Source organism: Vicia villosa, linkage group LG5 (assembly GCF_029867415.1).
Source record: "Vicia villosa cultivar HV-30 ecotype Madison, WI linkage group LG5, Vvil1.0, whole genome shotgun sequence".
NCBI lineage: Eukaryota > Viridiplantae > Streptophyta > Magnoliopsida > Fabales > Fabaceae > Vicia > Vicia villosa.
In genome coordinates, this window is record NC_081184.1 from 33,587,868 (window position 1) to 33,600,250 (window position 12,383).

The 12,383-nt window shown below is 37.1% G+C and overlaps 1 protein-coding gene across 1 annotated transcript; it reads right to left on the reverse strand.

Moving 5' to 3' along the window:
* Window positions 1-7,565: 7,565 nt before the first annotated feature.
* LOC131601547 (uncharacterized) lies at window positions 7,566-12,091 on the reverse strand. Its single transcript, XM_058873397.1, has 2 exons — window positions 11,695-12,091; window positions 7,566-9,266 (listed from the first exon to the last, which is right to left on the reverse strand). The coding sequence occupies exons 1-2, from the start codon at window positions 11,968-11,970 to the stop codon at window positions 8,046-8,048; spliced, it is 1,497 nt and encodes a 498-aa protein (XP_058729380.1). The 5' UTR covers window positions 11,971-12,091; the 3' UTR covers window positions 7,566-8,045.
* Between the last annotated feature and the right edge of the window lie 292 nt (window positions 12,092-12,383).

Sequence of the window (12,383 nt, forward strand, 5' to 3'; positions counted from 1 at the left end):
TGAGTCTGTTATTTATTCTATTTTATAAACAATAATTAAAATTAGGGATTATTTGACATAAAGTGTCAAAGATGTACTTACCTCGTCGCACTATAAATGGCTAGCAACATGGCGCTCGTATCGTACGAGAAAAGATGTGTTGTACAACCAATTTGAGTATTGAAGCGGCTGTTGTGCAAGTCCACCTACTTGCTCTTCCTGTACATATGAGGCAGGTAGTGCTCCCCGTCCTATGCCTCCACGATGAATGATTCTATTATCACTTCCTCGTCCGCCTACTTGCTTTTCCTGTACATATGGGGCAGGTAGCACTCCCCGTCCTATGCGTCCACGATGAATGATTATATTATCACTTCCTCTGCGTCTCACCATAAATCTAAAAATAATAATTTTCTTATCAACTTTCTAAAAAAATGAAAGAATTTTAGTGAACAAAAATCAAGGGTTTGAGAACTTACTCTAAAGTATTTTGGTATTGGAAGTAATACTTTTGATGTTGATATGTGGACTAGAAAATTGGAGGAAAGAGTTTGGTGTTGATATGTGGACCAGATAACTTGAGGCAAAAAATTTTGGTGTTGTTTTGTTTATCGAAAAACTTGGGGTAAAGATTTCCGATTTTAGTATTCTGGATCAATGTTAGGTGCCAAATTTTGTTAAAATATGATCTAATATTTGGTACCTTTCGGCTATTTTGTCGCATATTCGTGTGATCCCTGATTATTTTGAGGTAAATATAGTAGTTTAAGTTATTTAAGCTTTTGTTTTATGTTAATCTCTTTTCTAGTTGATTTCTATACAGGTGTTCTATTTTAGGTTGGAACTTGAGGCTTGAAGAGTTAAAAGAATTGTCAAGAACAAATTTTCTAAGTCAGCTCAAGGGCGCGTCGCAAACAAGATCGCGCACGTAGCTTCCGCGCGCCGCGGGCTTGAAGGGCGCGTCGCGCGCTAAAAGGAAATTTCATAGTCAACTTCTAGTAGCTTCTGCGCACCGCGAGAAAAGGAGCGTGCGACGCGCGCTTTAGGGCGATTTGATCATTAATGAGGTGGGCGCGACGTGGGCTAGAGCGCGCGACGCGCGCTTGAGAGAACTTGATTTTTGGATAAATACATCAATTCTGTTTTTCTTGGGGGTGACACCATTTTGAGAGCTAAGAAACCCTAATACAACTGTAGCAACATAGAATCGAAGAATCGGAGCATTGATCGTCGAGAAATCACTGTTGATGCTTTCTATTCTTCCTTCCTTTCTTCTTGTACAAGCTACCATGTCTATGGATAGCTAAACCCTTTTGGTGTCAAGGCTTTGATGTAATCTTCCTTACCTTTTGTATGTTTTTCTTATGAATATTGTGTATGAGCAAGTTATTAATCAATATAGATGATCTAGTTTGTTTACTCTTGAATTTCTATGGTTTAAATGTTTGTGAAATACAATATTTCAATCTTGATCTAACTCTATCATCTATCAAACATTAAGTCTAGACATGGAATTAATGGTTGATAATCACTTTGTATCGGTTTATAAATGTTATTTGTATTGTTCAATTGGTTGAGAAATCGTTGGTTGAACAATAAGGTAAATCTTGCTATAACGTTGCGGAAACGAACGGTATAGACGAACGATACGTGAAGTATTGATTGATAACGAATTCATACGCATGTTCGTAGGAAGACATACAATTTTGGGTCGATTAAATCAAGTCTTGATACTTTTCTTTAAACTTAGAACTTTCCTAATTTTAATCTTTTCTACTAAACTTGTGAATGATCTTTTACCAAACCAAAACCAAAGTAACTTTAACTCAAGACATTATAAACTATAGAACGGCGGTGATATCGCACCAATCCCTATGGAAACGATAAACTAAAAGTACTCAAATATACTTTCAACAATCAAACAACGTTGTGGTTAGATTTCCGGTTCACAATTTTTTTAAAAATTCTCTCATCTTCTCATGGAGCAGAAAACTTAATATTGAAATGAAAAAAAAAATTAAATTTTTTTGAGCATATACAAAAATTTTGGAGGATAAATATAGGAGTAAGGGATAAAATTTCCTCATCATTATATTAATTCAATTTTATTTTGCACATTTTTAATTAGAGTTTGCTAGTATTTACAGTTTTTTTTCTTTTGCACTTTAATTTTCAAAAAAAAAAACAGGAGTTTGTTTATCACTCGAGCCTAAGTGCTTGGTCAGTAGTTACAATGTTTTAAATGCATACAAATTTAAATTTCTTGGATTTTTTTTGGATTTTTTAGAGTCAGGTGACTCATACATAATTCTTGCCAGTTGGCAAAGTACACACCTCTTATTTTAGAAATTCCATTTTTGAACGTTTGACTGGCTATTTAACATGTATTAAAATTGTTAACCTTGCTAAATTATTGGTACTTTGTCAGATGTTTTGTGATGTTAGTGTTTTATGATTACTCCTTTAAAGGATAATTAATCTTGAGAAAATCTCAATCCACTCCTTGAATATCTTAGCAATCTGGCGAAATTCCAATTACGCCCCCTGCTTCCGTAGATGCATATCCGGAAGTATTTTTTTTCCTCAAAAAAATTGGTTTTTTCCGTAGGTGTATTTACGGAAGCATTTTAAACTAGTGTATGTTGGGAAAAAATACACATAAATTCAGTTCAGGGATTGTTCTGTAAGTGCATCTACGGAATAACTTAGCACCAGAATATTCCGTAGATGTACCTACTGAAGCATCTGGTATAGTTTGAATCAGCTTGATCATTCCCCCATTGTTATATTTCTTCCTCAAACTCTACTCTCCACAACCAAAAAATCCTACATCATCAATATCATTTTCCACTCCAAAACTCCAACTTTTTGGTGCAACAAATCAAAGGAAGCAAGAAAAGACTGAATTTCAGGTAAATAGTCATCTTTATCCTTTGCATTTGCTCATATTATGCATCAATTTTTTGTAAAAAAAAGAAGTTATGTTGCTTCCATAGGTACACCTATGGAACGTTTGAAGATGAACACGTTTCGAAGGTGCATCTACGGAACGTGTCTTTGTTGTTTTTCCAACAGTCTGGTAATTTTGTATTATTGGTTACGAATAGGTATGGTTCACCCCGATAATATCTCAAGAGAATTAGTTCCTTTAGTCGATGTTTCTTCAAATGTTGAAGGGGTAGTCGTAAAGGCGGTAGATGTCGGCGGTGACTTTAATAACAAGCAAGAGTTTGATGATCGAGAAAGCATGCTCACATGGCTTCGTAGGAATGAAAATAACCTTGGTTTTGATGCGGTAATAGGAAGATCGGATAATGGTACGGCAAGAAGAAACACTTCGTAACAATATTGTGCGAAAGAAGCGGGAAATACCATCCTCGTCTAAGGAAGTTTAAAAGAGACGGCACGGGTACTAGAAAATGTGAATGTCCATTTAAAATCCGTGGTTACATGGTGGCTAGAAAGAAGTGGAGATTTAGTGTTATTTGTGGTTTGCATAACCATGACATGTGTGGAAAATTACAAGGTCATCCTAGTGTATGTCAGCTCAATCCGGAAGAGAAGACATGTATTAATGACATGTCCTTAAATCTTGTCCAACCGAAAAATATATTTGCCACATTGAAATCGAAGGAACCCGACAACGTATCAAATATAAGGCAAGTGTATAACATCCAGTAATGTAATAATAAGGCGATTAGGGGAGATAGAAGTGAGATGCAACAAATGTTGAAGATGTTGGATGATAACAAATACGTGTCACGATACAGAACTTGCGACGACGGGGTTACGGTCTGAGATATTTATTCGAATCATCCGGATTCGATAAATTTGTTCAACACTTTCCCGACAGCGCTCCTTCTCGATTCTACCTACAAGACTAACAAGTATAGACTTCCGTTATTTGAGATGGTAGGTGTTACATCCACTGAGAAGACATATGTCGTTGGTTTTGCTTTTTTGGAGTGTGAAAAAGAGGATATTTTAGGTGGGCACTAGAGGTGTGTCGGTCACTTTTGGAGGAACAAGTCGAGATGCCCAAGGCGATTGTTACGGATCGCGATACCGTTTTGATGAATGTGGTGGAAAAGGTATTTCCTTCTTCTAATACATTACTTTGTCGATATCACATAATATGTAATGTGAGAAGTAAGTTTAAACCCGCGGTCGGGACAAAACAAGTAGAGACCGAAGGTGGAAAATCGGTGAAGCCCTGTGTGATTGTTGAACAAATAATGGATGCATGGACTCGTGAAATTCTGGTATCAGATATGTGATGTCGAATGAGATGTTACGACACAAATATCTGTTGTTAAAGATTATGGAACAAGACAGCAGCAATAATGAAAATAATAAAGAAAGATAAATAACACAAGAAATTGTTTAACCAGTTCGGAACAACCTTCCTACTCTTGGGGCTACCAAGCCAGGGATGAAATCAATATTCGATAGTATCAATTTGAAGCTAAACTTCTCCGTTTACAACTTCTCACTTAATCACCACCCTTCCTATGACTTCTACCTAAGACTCACCTAGGTATGAGGCCCTCCTCAAATCCCCTCCGTCACAAACCCGTGACAAATAACACAAACAATAAAAATATAAGACACTCTTCCAAGACACCCAATTCTAAAAGCTTATGAGAACGACACTACTCTCCTTGCTTAACAACTTCGGAGATTAAACCAGCATTCAACACCTACAGATTTGTGAAAGCACACATATGAAACTTACAGCACAACTAACAAAATAAGGATTCATATAACCTTAAAAACACAAATATCAGTTCCACTTAAAACTAGGTTACAACCCTTCTATTTATAAGATTAATATCGACTGGACTGGGCTTCAAAACGCAGCAAGGAGGCTGCCAAAAATCTACTACTTGTTCTCCAAGAAAATAGGTCTTCAATCCAAAATTTCCTATATTGTCTCTAATTATAGAAAGTGTGGAAATCTCTTGATTGAATCAATCTTGGATAACATATCAGCTAATTGATTATTCCCGAATATTCTGTAGCTGAAACACGAGATTCCTGTAGTAAAAACGCCTGATTCACTTGACAGATCAGCTTCTGCAGTCAGGATGTCATACCAGACATGTTGTGACATCTTGTTTGACATGCTGAAGTCTGAACGCTAGGTCATCTTGCATTTCTTTCAACATGTTCTTGCTAAGTATGTTTTACCAAAATGCATGCCAACCTCAGAGAAACTACAACTCGTATTGTAAATTCTTCGATAAAAGAATTATATGCCGATTCCGTCATTCAATTTCAGAAAGTGTGTGAAACGTATCCTAATTTATTGAAATATGTTGAAAGAACCATTCTTGATAAGGTGAAGGAGAAGTTTATGTGTGCATGGACTGATAATGTTCGACACCTTGGGAATACAACCACAAAGTTGAGTCGGCACATGCTAGTTTGAAAAATCAGTTGGCTAATAGCAAGGGTGACCTGTGTCGAGATTGGGACACCGTAAATCTGATGATTAAAAACCAACACAATAAGATACAAGCCACATTTGGTAGGAGCATTGTGGTGTTGGAACATCGATTTAGGGACAACATTCTTATTCTCAATTGATCGGCAATATATCTCGGGCCGGGTTGAATTATATTTTTCACGAGGCCAAACTGTCGGTTTCGATAGCGCAAAGTGTGGTTGCACTACTACTAGATCGTATGGTCTCCTGTGTGCTTGTTTTATTGCTAAAAAGGTGAGATTAGGTGAGCCAATAAGAATGGACGAAGTTATCCCTCATTGGAAAAGACCTAGTTTTGATGATGATGGTTGGATCGAAGGAGAAAAATCAAATATCTCTATTACTTCCGAATTGGAAGCGATACAAGAGAGGTTTTTGAAGGTCGATAACAACATGAAACTCCACATCAAAGAACAATTGCGGAAGATTGGATACCCCAAAACAACCGACATGAAACCGCCTTCTCAACCGGTTAAGACAAAGGGTGCCCCGAAGAAATTGAAGCCTACATCAAATGACAACTCGACTACATGGGTTCCTTTGTATTGTGAGCATGTCGATAAACTTTTTCCCGACCCACCGACTCCTAAATCTCAAAAAAGTTCAAACAAATCTGCTCGCATAAGCAAACTGCCTCAGACACTTATTTCACTAAAAATTCCAATCGTCGAAGAGATGCCTATTCCACCGAAAATTCCATTCATCGAGGAGATGCCGGTTTTATGCAACCTTACATCGAGCGGATCATAGATGTTATGGGGGACGGTAATTACGGTTATCGATCCGTCTCGACGTTGCTTGGTAGTGGAGAGGATAGTCATACGCTTGTCCGTCATCAACTCATCCAAGAGTTGAAGACGCATAAAGAAGCGTACACACGGTTATATGGAGAGGAAGTTAAATTTGAAGCGGTTAACGAAGCTCTTGTTCCCTGGATGGGTGCTTACGCACTAGTGTCAAAATGGATGAGATTTCCGGAAATGGAACATCTTATTGCATGTGCATATGATATGGTGTGCATTGACTTGACGTGTTATAATTTCTCGGAAACCTTTTTCCCACACCACAACGCCTACAAATTTAAATGATCACATCATGTGTATTGGATGGCTTTCAAAAGCGAGTCACTTTGTGCAAGTTTACTTGAAATCGGGATGCCCCATACCACCTACATCACCGGAATGGACGCTTCATCATACCGTAGATGTCGAGACGTGGCCGGATGTTTTTGTTGATAGGATGCTCGAATTCGAAAGATTGAAGAACATCGAAAAAGAATCGAATAAGGAAAAGTCTAAATTGGAACCCCCAATAGATTTAGTCGGCGACAGTTCGTTTGATGTATTTTCTAGTTTCAAAGCGTAATATATGCACTCTTTAACATTGCAATATAATCAATTTTTGTCAATTATAACATTGCACTCTTTATTTTTGTCAATTATAATCAATTTTCCTTCTGCTGCTACTGCTATTTAATGTTGTTGTGTTAAAAAAACTAACAAGGAAAGTTCCATAAATGTATCTAAGGAAGGCTCTAATTTTGAAAATTATGGGTTTTTTCCGTAGGTACACCTATGAAAGCAAATTTTCTAACATCCTTCTGTGGATATACCTGCGGAACGTTCTGTTATAGAGAATGTGTGGTTCATAATGTTGGGGTTTTTAATGTTGTATTTCACACAAACACAAAAATGTCTCAATAAATACAACATTCATTAGCATGTCACAAGTGTCTCCTACTCCGACGGCAGAACACCCGAGCAGACGATCAAAATACAAAAATACACCTCACTCGAAGATATCATCGAAGAAATGCAATACCACCTCAAGTGTCTCAATATGTTTTATTAACATTGCTTTAGGATCTTGCAAATTATAATATTTTAATATTAGTGTTTTAGGATTCTACAAAGTTAAGTCCACTAGTTTTAGTGTTAATATGATAAGCCACTAGTGTCAATCTCTTGTGAATGAGTAAGCCACACTGCCTTCATTCAACTAGTGTTTATTTTCAGTTTAAAATTGAAACTAGTGTCTCAAAATTTACTTTTTTAAAATACAGCAAAATTCGCCCCCAATTATGGCGAGTCACCAATAAAACAAACATCTTCACATAATTTCGTATTCTTTAGCTTACTGACCATTATTATTTGCAATACTTGGGTTTAAAGTTTAAACACCATTCCGTTTCGACTTCGTGCGTAAATGATGGAAAAAAAACTCTCATTCTTACTATTGAACTTGCTTACTAATCCACTAGGGGTAACATTAATATCAAACAGTATTATCATCTAAAATGGTAAAAAAAAAACATCACAAACAGAGCTGCGCGTGCACATACACATGCAACAATCCTAAGGATTTGACACATCTAACAACCATGTGAGAGATTCATAGTGTTGATGTCGCCTCCTTAAATGAGAAATCCTTGCCGGCAATAGAATGGAACAATTGTCTGAATAAAGTAAAACTGAGAGAATGATTGTTCTACTATGGATACACTATGATTAGAAAGCTTCACATTATGAAGGTATTCATTTGTTGCACTTGAAAATTGCCTCTGCCTGTCATTAGCATCCTATTTAGTTTCAGAACTTCCACCTTCAACTTGTGTGCCAATGCCAACATTTGAACCTTCCTGTGCATTTGACTCCACTGGGGCAGAAGGTGTCTCATTTTTTGATTCACCGGTAAGATTTGCCTGCGCTGCGATTTCTGAGACTTGTATCTGTGCCGACTGGGGATCATAACTTGAACCGGCCACCGATGCAGGCGTAGGTGTCTGAGCTGTCAATAAGCCATTCGGTGGTGCTGTTGCTGATCCTTGTGCTTGAGATAGTGCATTCACCAGGAGCTGAGCCAGAAGTACCTGTGGATCATTATCACCTTGTTGAACTTGAGCATTAATTGCAGTGGCTAGTGCGTTGATGTCAGGTGGGTAAAGTGCTTGAAGCCCGGCTACTCCAGCCAAAGCTTGGGAACCTACTTCAGACAAAGTTTGATCACCTACTCCAACCAAAGCTTGGTTACCTACTCCAACTAAAGCTTGGTTACGTACTAATCCGGCCGGAGCATGGGGGCCATAGGCACGCTTCAAGTGCTTTTTCCCAGTAATATGAGCCTGGTAAACTCGTTGGGTGTCACATTTAACATTGCACAACTCACATGTAATGGCTACAGCGGGCTCAGGTTGTGAACCATCAGCAGTCCTCGTCTGTTTACGTGTTTTTCCTCCTCTTAATTTACGCTTCAATCCACGGCCTCTTGCAGCAGAATTTTCTTCAGCTGGAACATCAGAAGTCTCTCCTACATTATTCTGCGAAATTATGTCAACCTTCTGACTATCAGTTGCAATTTCAGAACTAAAATATTTGGTAGGGTCTTCAGATTCCTGAGCTATAATAGTTTGATCCGTTGAGTTCAACTGAGAGGTAGGAATCTGTCCACTTTGTGGTACATTGATAGCACAGCGTCTCTGTTTTGCTTCATGTACTCTGATATTCTTCAGATGCTTTTTTCCTTTCAGATGCAGCTCCATGACTTCTTGGGTATTGCACTCGATCTTGCAAATATCACAGAATACCCCACGCGGTGGCGGTTGCACTGGTGCAGTTTGCACTTGAGTTGAGACTGATGATGAACCCGGTACATCAGAAATAGCAGGTCCAGAAGAATGAGACGGAAAGTATCTCCCACCGCCCACTCCACGTCCTCTTCCATGACTGAACTGACCTCGGCCGCGACCACCCCGCCTGAATGATCTACCACCTCTACCTCTGTATTGAGATGATGGCCCAATCTGCAAATAAAAAATCACATACACAGTCAAGCATATATTTATATGGTCGCAAATATTCAGGTAAGAATAAATTGGAAATTTGAGAGGAAAAGATTAGAATAAAAGATGTGCACACGATTGACAAAATACCACAAGGGTGGAGATATTGTGGAGAGAGAAAACATGCAAGTCAATTAATGAAGGAACTCTTGATAATACTCCAAAGGCTTGCAAATATTGGAGAAGAGTTAATAATTAAGAAAAAAACTGATTAAGAAAAGGAATATCTGGTTCATCCAGGTAAGAACCAAGTAATTTTAAGTCACCACTAACATTAACAAATAGGAGACTGTGCTGGCCTTAAAATTGCTTCCAAGGCATCCTCGATAACGAGAATTATTCCAATTCTTACATACAGTTCAATCTAAGTGTCTCAATTTTGAACATGAAACAACAAAGTTGGCATTGGATCCAATTTTTTTATTCCAAAATTCTGATGCAGACTAATAACAAAAATTGGATCCAGCATTTATGAATATTACTTCATTTTTACAACTCTTCATGTCCAATAGATCTCCAAACTAACATGGAGTTTCCTCATTATGATTGAGATAATTTATGGCTTATCAACCAAAGTACCCATCAATTGCCCAGAGAGTTGGCCCATTCGCACACATCAACAACCTTATCAGCCTCAAGATACTGTTGATCAGGCAACCCTTGAGAAGTAGTCAATTTAAGAAACATGCTCAATGCTCCCCTAAATCTGAAACTGAAAACGAAACACCCTCTGACAAAAGAAGAAATAAAGCATATCAAACAAAGATTATATCCATGGAATAACCAAAACAACGGAGTTCCTTTTCCCAAACTGTGAGGCACAGCAAAATTAAGGCCAGACAGTTAAGAAGAGAAACAAGATGATCTTATGCCCACATCAGCTCTAAAGCAACCAGCAAAGACCCACCACCATGTGAGCATTATTGTGGCATTGAAGGCAAGAGCCACAATTGCTTATTAGCTTAGATTATGCAACTGCTGTCTTTATCTGGTCACTCTAGGATGTTGTGGCCAAGGTTGCAGAATTCTCAACATCTTCTGAATGTTTTAGAAGAAAAGCCGGGGATATAATACCTATTCCAGTATCATCTTTTTGTCCACATAATGTCCCAAAAGAGCCTGAGGAAGCACAGCGAGATATTCTCTCTAAAATGCATAAAAAAAGTTTGAAAAGTCAAAGCTGCGAAATCTTCAACCAGCCTTTTCTGTTTACTCCTTCAAATTTTGGTAATAAATCAAGAAACTAGCATGTTAGAGTATCAACAAATTTTCTGAACTGATTCGAGGAGGAACAAACCATATCAAATAATGGCTTAATTTGACTCGATTTATCATATACCATTGAATGAACACACCTCTTTCAATTATCTCACTAAAGTAATATTAAGTAAAAAGACTCCACTGGATGTAAACTACCCGAAGAAAGAACCTTTATTGGAACAAAGATGGGGTTAATCCATAAGATGATTCTACTAAGTAAAAGAATCAGCTGGGGCTTTTACTTTCCCCCACCCAGTTGCAAACTTTGAGAAAAACTAGTAGAATAAGAAATGCGCAAATGCACGTAGACTGACACTCAACAACAACAACAGCAACAAACAAACCTTAAGGTAAAATTCTTATTACCAATGGTCCTAATAATATCAATTGATCAATGTGGCCATTCCGCCAATGAGATAAGGCTTGGTACGGTTGTTGTCATTGTTGATGGCCGAATTTTTATACACAGAATAGTTAGCCACATGCCACACCAAATAATAGAAGCTTTTTCTCTACTTTGGGTATTTCATCATAATTAGACAAATACGCAGACAAAAGCAATGGTCTAGCTTTTGGAAGTGCCAAAAGCTATTCTAGAGGTGTAGAATTAATTTTGGAATGATTAAGAAAAGCTAGAACTTGCCGCTTTTAAGTTTAAATGTGATTTTCATATTGAAATTTACTGTTCAACTCAATTTTGCATAAAGTTATTCAAATATAAATAACTTTACCTTCAATTCACTATTAACCAGAATCAAATCAATTCAGTCAAAATCAAATTTTTTCACCGCATAACCAAACATAACCCAAAAACACACAATTGAATCCATAATTCAACTAAATCAAATCCATTTCCTTACAAACATTGATAATTCAACGCACACAAAACCCTCTTACAGACACAATAAAGCTGAATTGAAGAACCCAATTTCAAGTACATTCATTACAAATTAACAAAAATCACAGAGAACCCTAATTTAATTCATTAATATAACAAAATCAAACTCAAGCACATACAATTGAATCCCCAATTAAACTAGGTCAAAATCAAACAACATTTTTTTCTCTAGGTTAAAAAAATAATTAAAAACTGAAAACAAAATAACAATTGGCGTCAGGGTTAATTTACCGTCAGATTGGGTTGAACCGGTTCAGGGTTAACACCGGGAGGGTGAACCGGGGCGGGTTCAGTTTGATAATAACCATGAGTTTGTTGATGTTGAAAATGCGTTGTAGTGTCAGTAGGATAATAAGCGTATTGTTGATTATAAGCAGCGTAATATGAAGGTTGATATGCAGCGTAAGATTGATCGTAGGGTTGATGTTGAATCTGAGATGGGTCGTATTCGTAATAGGATTGAGGATGTTGTTGTGGTTGGTTGAGATTGTAGGCTGAATAATCCATTGATGCGAATGAAGAATTTGAGAAGGTGGAGATGGAAAGAGGGGAGACGAAGAGATAGAGGTGTTGCAGTGATGATTAGAATACGAAACGTGAATTTGGTGGTCGTTTTGATGTATATAAATGTTGGATACAATGTTTATTTATTGTATGGTTTAACTTACTAGTATAATTTATTGTTATAATTTTTTATTGGTTTAAATAGTCATTATTAAAATGTTATTTTAAGTATTTATTTTATTAAAAAAATTTAATAATACCCTCACGTAGTATAATACCTCAGATTTCAAAGATGTATCTTCGGACACATCAAAAGGTTATAATTGAGACAATTATTTCAGAGATGTATATTCGTAAAAACTTTGAAGGTATATTTCAGAATGTTACGAAGCACAAGCAGAAAAACAAAACTAAAA

Excerpts from the sequence above, each read along its gene's own strand:
- LOC131601547 (XM_058873397.1), bottom strand. The coding sequence starts at position 11,970 with ATGGATTATTCAGCCTACAATCTCAACCAACCACAACAACATCCTCAA. Across the intron at positions 9,267-11,694 it reads CGGTTCAACCCAATCTGACG|ATTGGGCCATCATCTCAATA; the intron begins GTAAATTAACCC and ends TTTTATTTGCAG.